We start from the raw sequence: 15996 nt of genomic DNA, 5'->3' as shown, positions 1-15996 counted from the left end.
AGGATTGAAAACGTCCATCGGTTAAGATTGAAATAAAAACATTGTTTTAAGCAACACTTGCGTGTTTTTAATAGGGGTAATTTTCTGTAATCGAAAGTTATTTTCTATAAACTATTTGCGAACCTGGGGATCTTTGCGTAAAGTAACTCGTGGAAATCCCAACGTAACACCCTGTGTAAATAATGATGTTAATGTTTACGGCTCTTATACTTATTTAAAAAAATCATTGATTACGTCATCACGTTCAGATGGATGACGTCACTAGTAAGATATACTATATATGCCAAAAAATCATAATGTAAAAATAAATAATCGGCCTGTTTAAATATTCCTTTCATTTGCACCATACTCTATATGGAAATAATAGTAAAATTAACCTTTTTTGTGAAAAAATTTAATTCATTTTTTAAACGGATTTTCAGATTTTTCTGGAAGTTGAAAATAGCACGTCATTCAGAATGACGTTTTGAAACGTCATTTAATTCTTAAATATAGATTAAATTATATACAACTGTAGGAGTTGAAATCTTGAATTTGCAATTAAAAAAAAAACATCAAATAGGTAAAGATTTTAGTCTTTTCCCCAACGGTATAATTAACAAAAATTCACAGGCCTACAGTGTTTTCTGTGTCAAAGCGCTTAGTGCTGATTTTAGGTACATTTGGGGTGCTGATTCCGAATATGGCTTTAGTTTTGCCATATCAGCCCTACTTTTCAAGATAACGTAAGTCATGCCAGCTTTTATGCATTAAATCACGAATATGCTGATATGGATATACTAAATTGAAATAAAAATCACACAATTAGAAAATACGTATATTTTAAGCATTTAACTAAGTACAATAAAACTCTTTTTACAATGAAACAGATATAAAATTAGTTTTGAGAAAAAACTAGCAAAATAGAAAAAAAAAAAAAGAATGTGTGCGTATTTTGTACGCACGTAAGAAGTTATACTTCTATTATATGATTATAAACGAAATTAATATACTTTTTATTTATATTTTATTTATATATTAAACTAATTTATACTTACTACTTCTCAAACATTTTTATTAAAACAGTGCCAAAAATTAAAATAATAAAAGAATAAAACACACACAAACACATTAAAAATGCCACAAATGATTTCTGAACATTAATTGTCGGAAATTTTTTTAACTAAATACGTATTTTTTGAAAATAAAATTATATAATAAATACTTACAATCATAAAATGTATAAAAAAAATAAAAAAATAAAAGTTTCTATTGGGATTCGAACCAACTTACCAGCGCGGCTGGTATTGGCGTTGTATTGGGGTTCACTTGCATTACACGCTTCGCCACGGAGACAGTGTGTCATTATGTGCGAAGATCGACTAACTAAACGGATTAAACTTTTGACATTTTTGAATTATGTAAATCAAATTATTTTGATTTTGAATTGAAATGATTTAGAATTGAAAAAATACAACAAAACATAGAGTAAGAAAACAATATATTAGGTGAATATTGATAGAAATTTTGATGGTAATCAAATTATGTAAATAAAAGTATTACATACTATGTATTTAGGTAGGTACCTATGATACATTTACAATTATTACGTACCTGTTGCTTTAAAAACTATTTAAAAATCACTACAATTATAAACTTTTTTGTTTCTGTCCTCACAACAATAAAACTAATATAATATACATGTGTTTACCTTCATATTGAACAATTATTTATTATTGACAGATCATTTCAACACCCAATCAGAGCCCGTATAACGACTAATAAATTTCGCAATCACTTGCATCGTGCAAAGTGGCCATGTTCAAATATAATAACAAAATTTGATCAACTATTTTTAAAACACTTACCAGTGTAAGATTCTTTAGCTTTGAATAAGCGAGATCGTAGATCGTCCCGGTTGATTGTTGTTATCCACAGTTCTCTACGCCTTCGAGCTAATAGGTTTTTTATCAGTAATTTTGCGGCACTCATACTAGTCACAGTTTGATGGGCTTTCACATTGGCATGCAACAATCATCTCTTCTATGTTAATAAGTCCAAAAATATAATACGAAAACTATTTAAAAAGGCAGTATAACCATTAACTAACTTTTTGTTTTTTGTTTCTCTTCCTACAAATTTTAAAACGCAACAACCATACATAACCAATCCACAGTCCCACAGCTGTGCCACAGCTGCCATATTGGATACTTTTTGTCATGTAATTTGAACATCCAATCAGAACAAAGTTGTAATGCGACTGCGCCGGGATCAAAGGTTTTAATCGTATTAAAATTCACCCTCATATCGCGCGTAAAGAAGTATAACTTCAAAAACTTGACGCAACGAAAGCTTCGCTTGCGTGATTTCCTGGAATGAACTTTTAAACAGTCTCTCTTCAAACTCCAGCAAAAATCTGCCATCATATGGGTGTCCCATCTTCCTTGGCTGCGGTTCTCCATTGTTTTTATGTCTTGGTGAAATCTCTCACCTTGTTCCTCACTTGTGTCACTTAAGTTTTCAGGGAAACGGTCCAGGTGGCTGTGAAGATATTGGACTTTGATGCTTATATTACATCCAAGTGATTGGAAGTTATTCAGTAAACGGTTTACCAGCTCAGCATAGTTTTACTTTTGTGATTTCCCAAAAACTTTTCATAATGTCCACGAATGAAAGCCAGGCTTTTTTCTCTACCTCATTCATTGACCCCACAAAAGCCGGATCCTTTGTAAGAAGTCTGATCTGTGGTATATCAAAGATTCCAGCTTTAAGTTTTTCCGTACTTATCTGGGGCAGCTTCCTTCCTATGTAGGCAAAGCATTAGAATCAAGCGAGAATTGCTTCTGTAGGCCTAGCTTAATATGGAGGAGTTTTAAAAGTTTAAAAATACTTTTCAAGTTGTTTTATTTCCTTATAAAATAGTAATGTAATGCCATTAAAGTATTATTTCTTCATAAATAAGGCATAATATAGTGAGAACAACAAATATACTGAGGAAGAAGTTTAGGAGAAAAATTTTTAGATAACAATGTATATTCCTTTGAATAGCATATTCTTCATTATCTCAAATATTAAAACTACTAATTTCGGAATATGCCATATCCATAAATCTAGAGCTGATACAAAAAAACGGAATACATATTTCCATTTATCGCCCCTGATATAGTAAAAATCAGCTTAAACATTCACGGCACCAAAACAAAATTTTTTTTCTGTAGGCCTGTGTTATGTACTATACTTTAATACAGTATTTAATATACATTCGACATTTCTTGTATAGTCTACGATTTTACATATTTGTTTAACATTTTCAATATTTCAATAATTATAGTAATGCTTATTCGTACCATAAATAAATACTAAATATTTTCGGAATGGAATGCCTAATTAGTGTCAGGCAAATACATTGACGACAAACGATTAATTGATTAACTTCTAATAAATTATGAGCCATTCATGAGTAATTAATAAGTAATTACAGTTTGAGAACCTTGGTAGTTATTTGTGACCGATTTTGCTTTTGCCTAATTACTCAAGATAAAGTATGTAAACAAGAACTTTTTCTATTTATTATAGTGGTAGATTACTATATTAGTGAATAGAGAAATGCGCATTATTATTAGTATTTATTCAAATATCATCATTATCATCAGTAGCTCGACAGCCCTTTTTGGGTCCTGACTTGTTCTAGAATTTTCCGTCATTATGTTCTGTTCCTTGCTTTGTTTTTCCAGTTGGTAATCTTAAGTGTTTTCAGATCTTGTTCCACTTGTTCCATGTATCTAAGTTTGGGTCTTCCCTTTGACCTTCTTCCTACTGGTGTCTGCCTCATTATATGTTTTGGTGTTTCAGTCTTCAACATCCGTTCAACATGGCCTATCCAGCGCAAACGTCCGATCTTTATGGATGTAATGACGCCGGGTTCGCTGTATGCTGCGTATAGTTCAAAATTATATCTTCTGCGCCATACGTCATTTTCTTTCACCCCCTTATACAGGGTGTCCAAAAATTCTACATACAAACGAAGACAGGAGATTCCTCAGATAATTTTAAGACAATTTAACCCAATTCATCTAGTCCGAAAATGCTTCCTAAAGGAGCTAGAGCTATTTGAAGATGGCGTCTGGTAATTAGTTTTTCTTAAATATCTCCAGAACACTTCTATTTAGAAAAACGAAAATTAATACACATATTTATCTTTCAGAGATAAATTGATTTCATCCATTGCAAATTTCTAGTACCGGCCATAGGCGTCCGTTTTGGGTAGGGCAACAGTTATATTATAGCATAACTTTTTTTGTTTTTAATTTTTAAGCATTTTTGAGTCTGGATTATTAAAATGTAAGGTTTGTAGTACTAAAATATACTCTTACTTTAAGTCGATAGGATACACTGTTTTCTAGAAAAATTGATATGAAAATTTTTCGTTTTTTTAATTAAAAAAAATAAAAAAAAACTATTTAGAAAAACGAAAACTGGTACGTTTAATTATATTTCAGAGATGAATCGATTTCATTAATTGCGAATTTCTAGTACCGGTCATATGCGTCCGTTTTGGGTAGGTCAACGATTATTTTATCGCATAACTTTATTGTCTTTAATTTTTAAGAACTTTTGACACTACATTATTAAATTATTCTAGTACTAAAAGTTCCTCTTGCTTTAAGTTGGTAAAATACACCGTTTTTTTTAATTTTGTTTTTAAATTCAGAAAACGAAAAATTTTCAAATCGATTTTTCTAGAAAACGGTGTGTCCTACCGACTTAAGAGTACCTTTTAATACTAGAATACCTCACAGTTTAATAATCTAGTATCGAAAATGCATAAAAGTTAAATTCGAAAAAGTTATACGATAAAATTGCCTCACCCAAAACGGACGCCTATGACTGGTACTTAAAATTCACAATATATGGAATCGATTTATCTCTACAAGATAAATATGTGTACCAATTTTTGTTTTTATAACTATAAGCGTTCTGGAGGTATTTAAGAAAAACTAATGACAAGACGCCATCTTCAAAGAGCTCTAGTAAACATTTTCGGACTAGGTGAATTTGGTTAAATTGTCTTAAAATTATTTTAGGAATCTCCTGTCTTCGTTTGTCGCGGGAGTTTCTGGACACCCATATGTGTCTAAGGATTTTTCGTTCAAACGTACCTAATAGGTTCTCATCGCTTTTCGACAGTGTCCATGTCTCTGATCCATATATAAGAACCGGTTTTATCAGGGTTTTGTATATTTTGATATGTAAAAGATATGTAAAATTTTTCACGCTTTCGACGTTATTGTCTCCTATTGTCAGATTCTCTAGGTCTCTTTGGCCTGCCGATTTGCTGGCCTTCATGTATTTGGTTTTTATTTCAATAATGTTTGGGCCACTGTTTTTTGCCGCTCTTTCTACCGTATTAAATACTTCTATCACCTCTCTTTCATTTCTAGCTATGATTTATTCAAATATAGGGTGTTCCAAAATTTACACAATTTTTAAATTGAATAGAAAATACTGTTTTTTCTTTAGATTGTAATCTTTTTATTGAATCGTCATGTAGACAGAATAGGTTTATGTATGGAAGAGCACTTCAGGCAAATGGCCTTTATGGTTTTGCTGGCACATACGCACTCTTTTTTTCAAGAGTTTCCATGTTTATTTTGCATAAGTGTGGTTGAATTTCATTGATGAAGCATTGCATTTCCTCCTTCAATATGGGATTATTGGCTTAGAAATTTGACTAGAAATAACACATGAAAATTAATCCAATGGTGTTAAATCACACGATATAGGGGGCCAAATCTGATCACCAAAACGAGAGATTAGACAAACAGGAAATGTCTCATGCAATAATTAAATTATTTCACGAGCTGTATTGTATGTGGCACCGTCTTGTTGAAACCACATGTCGTTCACATCAATATCATCCATTTTAGGAAAAAAGCACTCTGTTATCATGTAGAGATATGGTGTCCAATAACAAATATTCAGAATTCATATCCGATATTGAACAGAATAATTATGCCACCCAGTAGATTGCACGAATTTATTTGTTTTTATATTCACACACGTAGATTATTAGTTTAGATCCAAATTGGTCAATTATCAATAATATAATTTGGAAATGACACGAAAGTGCTGACAAAAGTAGAATTATTTACCTTAATTAAATATACAAATCACGCGGGCATCGTGTCACCAATGACCCAATTTAAGCTTCTATAAAACCAAGATATCTGGCCTAGAGAAAGAGCATTCATCAGTCTACATCAGTCTTTAGCTAATCGCGTATCAGTAATTAGTCAGTGTTCGGAAGTACTCCCGGGGTAGAATTACCCTAGTGTCGGTTCTATCAATAAATACCTTTAACGCTATTCGGTGTTTATATCCTTATCTTTATACATATGGAGCACCAGTAACAATCATTCCTTGACCAGCCTGTGACGATAATATAATTTTATCGTCTAGAGTACGCCAATAAATTAAGTAAAACATATTTTTGTGCCGTCTCGGACAATATAAAAGTCGGCACGAAAAGCCTAGTTGATGATTATTCTTGAAGCGTTGATCAAAGAATAATAAACAACAACGTGGTATAAGAGGTGAGTTATCCCGACAATTTTCCCCCGTCGTTTTGGTGCGTTGAACGAATCCGACGGTTTTTTTCTTTTACCTATCCTTATACGAGCTGTGAACGTATTTCCCAATATGTCTTTTCCTCTGGCGAGCTGAGCTAGATTTCCTCTCCTTATACGTCCATTTCATATTAATAATGGTAATTCCTAATCCACACGATCGTCAATATCATTCATTCATGTACAACATATCGTCATATCGACCCGAACCGAAAGCTCGATGCGTAGATTATAAATATATTTTATTAACGAAATTAACTAGTAATTAATGCAAATTATCTTATCGTTTGTATGTTTTGATTCTGAATAAAAATGTCTTAAAAAGTGAACTTTTGTCTTCGACTGATTTTGTTACCTGGAGCAACAAACGCAACGACCACGTTACATTGGCGCCCGAGCAGGGCCCATACGATATAATTATATTATCGATAGAATTATATTATCCTCACAAGCCTCATTTTCAAAGAAATATGGTCCAGTGATGCCTCCAGCCCAAAATTCGCACCAAACAATAACAAAGAAAATAATCAATCAGCATCCAGGGCCCCGCTACCATATGTGCAAAGTGTGCAATGCACACGGGCGCCATCCTTAAGGGGTTCCAAAACCCCGCCATCCTTTAGGGGTGCCAAATCCCAGGGTAAAAAATTGCAAATAATTAAAAAAAAAACAAAAATTAGTTTTAAAATAAAAGTTGAGAAATTAAATAGGATTACGTATAAATAGAAGAAAAACATGAGAAAAACAGAGTACTTCGGCCATAAGTATAATAAATAATTAGAGGACCTAAATTCCATCTACTTCACCTTATAATACAAGAAAAAGTGGAGGGAAAGAGATGGATTGGTCGAAATTAACCTTCATGGTTGAGAAATATTAGATAAAGAAGGTATAATAATTACACACAAAATTTTATTACTAGGTATATCATCCAGTTACTGCCGATTCCTATATGCAAGACCATGTCGGAAGTCAGGCATTTTAATTTATTTTGTTATGATTTTATTATGTTTGTTTCATTTTGATATTTTAGTCTACAAATATAAATAGTCCATTAAGTCACGGTTTTTGTTGTGAATTTTAAAGAATCGCTTGCATTGATATGAAATACACATTCGCATAGGTACACATAATACACATAGCTAACAAGACAAAGAAAAAAAGTTATATTGTGCCGATGTGTGCTTTTGCACTGGGGGTGGGTTCCACCCCTTCTCGGGTGTGAAAAACGCACGTTCAAAATAAGCCTGGAATTGGATAAACTAAGTAATCCTAAGGAACTTTGTTTCTATAGAATTTTTTCACTAAGTTAATACTTTTCGAGTTATTTGCGAGTGAATATGTTCATTTTTTAACAAAAACCCTGTTAGACGGTTTTTCCAAAATAACTCAAAAAGTAAGTATTTTATGGAAAAAAATGCTTTTATCAAAAAAATAGCTTACAAAAAGTTTAAAAAATGGCTGGCATATGAAGTCTATAAACCCAGTAGAAGCACAGTTGTAGCTAATGAAAAATAGGTTCTTATTATTCAAATTCCAAATCGAATATTTCAACGTGAAATAACCAAAAAATGAAGCACTTTTCGGGGAAAACTCATTAAAACTTCTTTAAAGTGTTTAAAACAAGCTTTATATTTGTTCTTTAAAAAAGTTTCTAGCATCAAAAGTAAGTAAGTTATGCTCAAAATAAAGTTTGTCCCTTTTTTAGTAAAAGAAATCTTTTGGACAAAATTTTTTTATCTTGAAGAAAATTGCTTTTTTTTAAATAGCTTAAAAATTATTGGTGATACCAAAAAATCTCAAGCAGTAAAAAATGTAGGTTTTCTATTCTAAATATTTTTTAAATTTTTTGTTTTCCTGTAAAACAAAAATTTGTTAAGATATGGCTGTTCAAAATTTGGATACACCCGTGATTAACGACTCGTTCAAGCCCTTTTAACTAGAACAGCCTTTTCAAAAAAAGCACTTTGAACCGATGAAACTTCAGATCATATCGTTCCTACTATTTCCAACTATCGAATGTGAAAAATCGGGTTTTTCAGATTCGATACCTTGCCCTCGCATTATATGTGATACATCTTGTGGCAAATTCTCGTTATTGTAGATTGATTAGGAGCGCGGAAAATATGCTGTTTAAACCATCGAATATGAACATTTTTTCATTTGGTTGACTGCAAACTGACGAAAATGGTTATATTCGATATTTTGTTTTGTATAAATATAACTAAAGGTACATATATTTGTACAACGCTAAATGTCGAATGTGTCACATTCGTTAGTTTGTATTGTAATTTATTCAACAGTTATTCAATTATAATCTGTAAACTGTCGAAAATGCTAAACTGCTGAGAAGAATAAAATGCACGTGTTTACAATTAGTGCGAATTTTGTTTCAGTATCGCTTCCAAGAAATTCTTGTGAGGCAGTTTATGATTTCATTTCAACGGATTTTCATTATTTGATTATACAGTTATTCGCTATTATACATTCGCTACTTTGAATCATCGGACCGAAACAAATCTTTGATTAATACAAAAAGCAAAGTAACGGATGTGATTTTTTGGAAAGAAAAAAATGATAAGCAGTTCAAATTTGTTATCAATCTAAAAAGGATTAAACATTACATACAAAAAATTTAGGAGCCTCTAATAAAGAGTTATTTTGCTCTCCTGAAAAGTACCACTTTTCACATTCGATAGTTGGAAAAGGCAGGGACGATATAAACAATATATAAGTAACTTGTCGTGAAGCGGTAACGATTAATTTCATTTGGGACGCTAATTAGGGTGTGATTTTCACGATTTTTTTTATCAAAAAAGGGGCCATCATTATTTTTAGCGTAACTTACTTACTTTTGAAGTTATAAACTTAAAAAACAAAAAAATAATAATGTTTCACTTTCACTTTTTTATAAGCTTTATTTTGCTAAGAACATTTTGTTCGATAAAATACTTACTGAACTTACTGAAAAAACTCTATAGAACATAAATTACTTAAAATTAGTCATTTTATCCAATTACTTTTTTGAACATTTCTATGTTTTTTTACCCCCGAGAAGGGGTGAAACTCAAATCCAGTGCAAAAGCACATATCCGCACAATATCACTTTTTTATTTGACATGTTAGGTATGTGTATGCCAAATTTCATGCCAATGCAAGCAATTCTTTAAAATTCGGAGGTTTTGCAATATTTTACCGTGTGTGACTGGACTATAAATATGACTTCTATGGTTCAGTTTTTTGTTTTATTTCAAGAACCTACCTACCTACCTTCAAAAAATAAATAGAAAAAGATGATCCAAAATGCCTTAAGGGGCGCCAAAATCTTTTTTTGCACACAGGCGCCAGTTACCCTTACGGGGGCCCTGTCAGCATCCACTTTTTAATATTCAAGAATCCATTCAACGAACTCTTCCTGTTTCATACAAGTATAATAGATTGCGGTATATGATTTGTGAAAAAAGTAAGATGCCTGAAAAATAATTCTGTGTAAAAGATACTTACCCTCTTCGTCCGGGTGGTGGAATTGGAACACTGTACGAAATGAGCCATTTCCTACTAAGACATGAATAGTAAGGAAACGTCCACCATCCCTTGTAAGCTACATTCGGAGGACTTTCCACAAATTTTGGAGATCGTACTCCAGGACTGGAATCTGCGTCTTCATACCTTAAAAAAATATTATTTACATAGATATACAGGGTGGGCCAAAGAAAATAGTCCACCTCGATATTTTGCCGTAATTGTTAGAGTTTAAGGAAATGACGAAACAGGTCGATTTTTGTTTTAAGGGGGACACATTTTTATGATGCATACATCTGTCATTTGTCAACCCCCTCCCTTCCATTTCCCTACCCCTTATTTTTAAATAGGGAGTATACCATGTACGGCATATCATTAGAAAGGCATATAGATGGAGTATTAGCAGAGAGTCGCCTTGTTGTACTCCAGTTGCTATTTCTATATTTTTGGTGATTCCGTCATCTGTTATTATTACGACAGTCGATCCTTCCATTGTAATTTTCGTAAGCTTTATAAGTTTCATTGGGATATCTCGGTTTTTCACGTCTTCTATTAGGTCGGGTATTGTTAGGCCAGTGGCGTGCTGGCCATATAAATGAATCGGTGCAATCACCGAGAGGCCGCGGCCTCTTGAGGCCGGTCAAATAAGTTTTTTTCACAAAAAATTTTAGATGTAACAAATTTTTTTTAATTTCCAATCGAATGATATTAACATATCATATTTTAGGTATATTGTGATTGTTTGTATTATTGCATTGTATCTTCTTATATGTACTACTATTTTGTGTTGATGCTAGTTATTATTATTATTTACTTTATAATTACACTTTTAATGGGGTTTTCCCGTATGATAAATAAATAAATAAAATAAATAAACAAAACATTTCAAAAATATTTCATTTTCATACATAGTGTTCGAGCCATTTGAATAATATTGCATTAATTCTAGCTGTATGTTTTATACACCTGGATTTGATTACAACTTATTCAAAACGGTTAAAATTAAGACTTTCAATTGAGTCATGAATATACCGGATTTAGACTCAGTACTGTTGCACAGGGAAGTGGGCAGCGTGAATGTGTAAATAGCTCACTCACGTTGCCGCTGTATGTTTTATACACCTGGATTTGATTACAACTTATTCAAAACGGTTAAAATTAAGACTTTCAATTGAGTCATGAATATACCGGATTTAGACTCAGTACTGTTGGACAGGGAAGTGGGCAGCGTGAATGTGTAAATAGCTCACTCACGTTGCCGCTGCTCATGCTACTGCCATTGTACGGCGCACCCCAAAAAGCCGGTTTTTGTGACGGATGTCCTATGAGCTGTCCAACGGTTTGCACAACATTCTTCTCCAGCACCACATTTCAAAGGCATCCACTCTCAAAAGCACCACACTTGGACTCAAAGAGTACAAGTCTCTGACCCGTATAGAAATATTGAGAATACAAGGGCATTCACCAGTCTGATCTTGATATTTTGAGAGATGGATATCTCTTTCCAAACTTTAGTTAGGCGACTCATCGCATTTTTTGCCATACCAATACGTCTCCGAACTTCTGCTTCACAGTTTCCATCGTCAGTTATAGGTACTAGACCCGAGATATACAAAGGTATTTACTATCTGGTATTCCTGTAACATTCCTGACGTTAGTCAGTTGAATAGTGTCGAATCTGTCGACCACCATTATTTTTGTCTTAGCTTTTTTGATTTTCAGACCAACTTTATTGCTTTCGTACTCAACTCTTCGCAGGAGATCAAACATTTCTTACAACGTATGCTGCACCAATTTAACATAACCGCCAGAAAATGTAACATGCTAATTTCCCCAAAAAAGACAAAATGCGTGGTTATAACAGCAAATCTAATAAGATGTAAATTGGAGCTGGAGGGGTAATAGAACAAGTCATGGAGTTTTAATATCTAGGCATCACGCTATCTAGCTACAGAAAGCTCGAAACAGAAGTGGAAGATCAAGTGAATAGAACAAACAGAGCCTCAGGTTGTCTAAATGACATACAATATGGAGAAATAAAAATATCGGAAAAGAAATGAAAGGCAAAATTTACAAAACAGTCATCAGACCAATAATAACATACCGGCAGAAACACGACCTAACACAGAGAGGACAAAAGAATTTCTCGAAACAGCGAAGATGAAAACCCTTCGAAAAATCGAGGTAAGACTCTATGGGACACAGAGCTAGAAGTACAGATATACAACGGAGATTCAAGGTGGACAATATTAGTGATTGGATAAGAAACAGAAGGATAGAATGTAATGACCACATACGCCGAATGACAACAAATAGAGTACTAAGGCCAGGGAGAGACGGTTCCTCAATAGGAAAACGATCAGTTGGAAGACCACGAAAACGATGGAAAGACAACTTACTAGAGGTACGTTGAGAAAACAGACAGAGAAAATAAAATAAGGATGGGAAGCCGCTTTTCTATAAAATCACCGGGCCGCTTGAAAAGTTCCAGCACGCCACTGTGTTAGGCTGTCAAAAGATTGCTTGAAATCTATAAAAAGGATGTGTAAGTCGATATCATGTTCGTAACACTTCTCAATTGAGTGTGTAATTATGTGTATTACGTCTATTGTGGACCTTCCCTCTGTAAATCTCTGCTGGTAGTCTCCTATTTTAGTTTCTATGTATTTTGAGAGTCTTTGTCTGATTAATGATGTCAATATTTTATACCAGCTGTTTAACAATGTTACTTCTCTATAGTTTTTGCATTGTTTGGTGTCACTTTTTTTTAGAATAGGCAATATCCATCCTGTTTTCCATTCTTCGGGCATTCCTTCTTCTTCTCAAATTCTTATTATTACGTCGTATGTTTTTCGTTGTAGATCTTCTCCGCCTAGTGTTTTATTAACTCGTTTGGGATTTTGTCTGAGTCTGCTGTTTTCTGTTGTTTTAGATTTTTTTTTAACTAAGTTTAATGAGCCTGCCATTCTTCGAATGATTTATCGTTCGTTTGTTGTATGTTAGGTACATTACTTCAGCAGCATATGTGATTACTGGTCTAATTGCAGTTCTGTAAATTTTCTGTTAAGTATTCTGAGTAAGCTTCTTATCTTCGAGACAGTTTTGTTTTATTTCCAGTAAGTTCTGTTTCCTGCCAGGAGTATTTCATTGCTTAATATGCATAACTGAGACCACAAGATATTTAAAGTATTATACGTTTTCAAACTCATATTCGTCAATATTTAATCTTGTAAAATTAACTGTATTTTTCTTGAGCTTCCAGATTTAATTTTTGTTTTATATTTATTTTAAAACTATTTAATAATGTACCTACAGGGTTATTCACTATATTTTGACCCCCCTGTAAACTGCTTTATTTACAGAATTAGAAAAAAATGTAAATTACAAAAGTTATTCTATTTTGAAATTATGATTTTTCGACATATATACGGTACTAGTAATGTCATCCATCTGGGCGTGATGACGTAATCGACTATTTTTTTTAAATGAGAATAGGGGTCGTGTGCTAGCTCATTTGAAAGGTTATTCAATTCTTTATTCAGTAATATAAACATTAACATTATTATTTATACAGGTTTATACAGGGTGACCAAAATTTTTTTTTTAATTAAATTAATTGATACAAAAAAGAAGAATGTAGGTATGTAATTTATTTAATTCAAAACACATTCTACTGCTGTCAGATAATAGAAATAAAAGTTTATTGAACAAATAAACATTACTTTCCACTTAAATTCAATGTTCAAGCTGCCACCCATCTGCCTCTTGGCAGTTTGAACATTGAATTTAAGCAAAAAGCAATGTTTATTTGTGCAATATACTTTTATTTCTGTTTTCTAACAACAGTAGAAGATATTTTGAATTAACTAAATTACATACATTCTTCTTTTTGTGCCAATTAATTTAATTAAAAAAAATTGTTGTGGACACCCTGTATAAATAATTATCTTAATGTTTATATTACTAAATAGAGAATTGAATAAGTTTTCAAATAAGCTAGCACACGACCCCTATTCTCATTTAAAAAATAGTCGATTACGTCATCACGCCCAGATGGATGACGTCACTAGTATGATATATTCATCATCATCAGATGTATCATCATCATCATCATAATCAGATATATCCGACATGAAAATAATAAAATACTAATTCATGAAAAGGATGTCAAAAAGAGATGGAGAAAGTATTTTGACAGTTTATTAAATGAAGAATTTGACAGACAACCTGTGGAGTTAACGGAGACAGTAACAGCAATGGTTACCAGAATAACAAACGGGGAAGTGGCTCAAGCGCTTCAAAAAATAAAGAAAGGAAAATCAGTCGGACCTGATGATATTCCTGGAGAAATATGGAGAGCATTGGGTGAGACAGGAATAAGTTGGCTAGCAGGTCTTTTTGATAGAATTATGGAAGCTGGACAAATGCCAGACGAATAGAGAAGCAGTATATTAGTACCTGTCTACAAAAACAAGGGAGACATACAACAATGTACAAATTACAGGGCTATAAAACTACATAGCCACACCATGAAAATATGGGAGAGAGTAATAATTGATAGACGGATACGTGAAGAAACCGAAATATCCGATAATCAATTTGGCTTTATGCAGGGCAGATCAACAACAGATGCAATTTTCATTGTAAGGCAACTGATGGAAAAATACAGGAATAAAGAGACCAACGCTCATATGGTATTCATTGATCTTGAGAAAGCATGTGATAGAGTTCCTCGAGAGATTCTGTGGTGGGCACTCAATAAGAAAGGAGTCCCTGGCGAATATGTAAAGATTGTGAGATATATGTATGAGGGAGTAACAACTAGTATTAGGACAGGTGTGGGAGAGACTGATAAATTTCAGGTGAAAGTAGGATTGCACCAAGGCTCGGTGCTTAGTCCTTATTTATTCTCATTAGTTTTGTACCAGATAACAGCGAAACTACAGGGTAGCATTCCATAGTGCCTAATGTAGGCTGATGATGTAGTGTTAATAGGAAATAGTGAAAGAGACCTAGAACAAAAACTGGAACAGTGGAGACAAGCTCTGGAGGAAAAAGGTTTAAAACTTAGTAGAATAAAAACAGAGTATTTGGAATGTTCATTTAAAGATATAGTTAATACAAATAAAATGGTATCTTTGGATGGTGAAATGATTGTGAAAAGCAATAGTTTTAAGTACCTAGGATCGGTATTACAGAGTATATAATGGAGAAATAGATGGAGATGCATGCAGTAGAATTAGGGATGGATGGATGAAGTGGAAAGAAGCGAGTGGTGTGTTATATGAGAGAAAAATTCCAATGAAGCTGAAGGGAAAATTCTATAAAACCGCTATAAGAACGGCTATGATGTACGAAACTGAATGTTGGGCAGTCAAAAAGAAAGGGGAACAACGAATGCATGTGGCTGAAATGAGAATGCTTAGATGGATGAGTGGAGTGACAAGAAGAATAAAATTAGAAATGAGTATATTAGAGGAAGTCTAGGTGTGGCACCAATTGATGCCAAAATGAGAGAGCATAGGTTAAGATGGTTTGGTCATGTTCAACGTCGAGACGTTAATCACCCTATACGAAGAATAGCTGAAGTGCAGATTCCTGGAAGGAGTAGGAGAGGAGGACCAAGGAAGACCTGGGGGAGACGATAAGGCAGGAAATGCTGGTAAAGGGGATTAACATTGATATGATCCAAGATAGAATTGTGTGGAGAAATGCAATTAGGGAAGCCGACCCCTCTTAGGGATAAGGCAAAAAGAATTATGAGTATGATATATATGTCAAAAAATCATAATTCAAAAATCGAATAACTTTTGTATCTTACGTTTTTTTCTAATTCTGTAAATAAAGCAGTTTACAGGTGGGTCAAAAT

At 33.2% G+C, this 15996-nt stretch overlaps 1 protein-coding gene across 2 annotated transcripts in view; it reads right to left on the bottom strand.

The window, feature by feature from the left end:
- LOC114331767 (probable G-protein coupled receptor CG31760) overlaps positions 1-15996 on the bottom strand; it is a 923592-nt gene that overhangs the window by 285686 nt on the left and 621910 nt on the right. For both annotated transcript variants that reach the window (XM_050659675.1, XM_050659676.1), the window contains one exon: positions 10110-10274. In XM_050659675.1, the coding sequence (XP_050515632.1) occupies positions 10110-10274 (165 nt within the window). The remainder of the gene's footprint in view (positions 1-10109; positions 10275-15996) is intronic.

The sequence above is a fragment of the Diabrotica virgifera genome, chromosome 8 (genome assembly GCF_917563875.1).
Source record: "Diabrotica virgifera virgifera chromosome 8, PGI_DIABVI_V3a".
Classification (NCBI taxonomy): domain Eukaryota; kingdom Metazoa; phylum Arthropoda; class Insecta; order Coleoptera; family Chrysomelidae; genus Diabrotica; species Diabrotica virgifera.
This window is presented reverse-complemented; position numbering and strand designations above follow the sequence as displayed.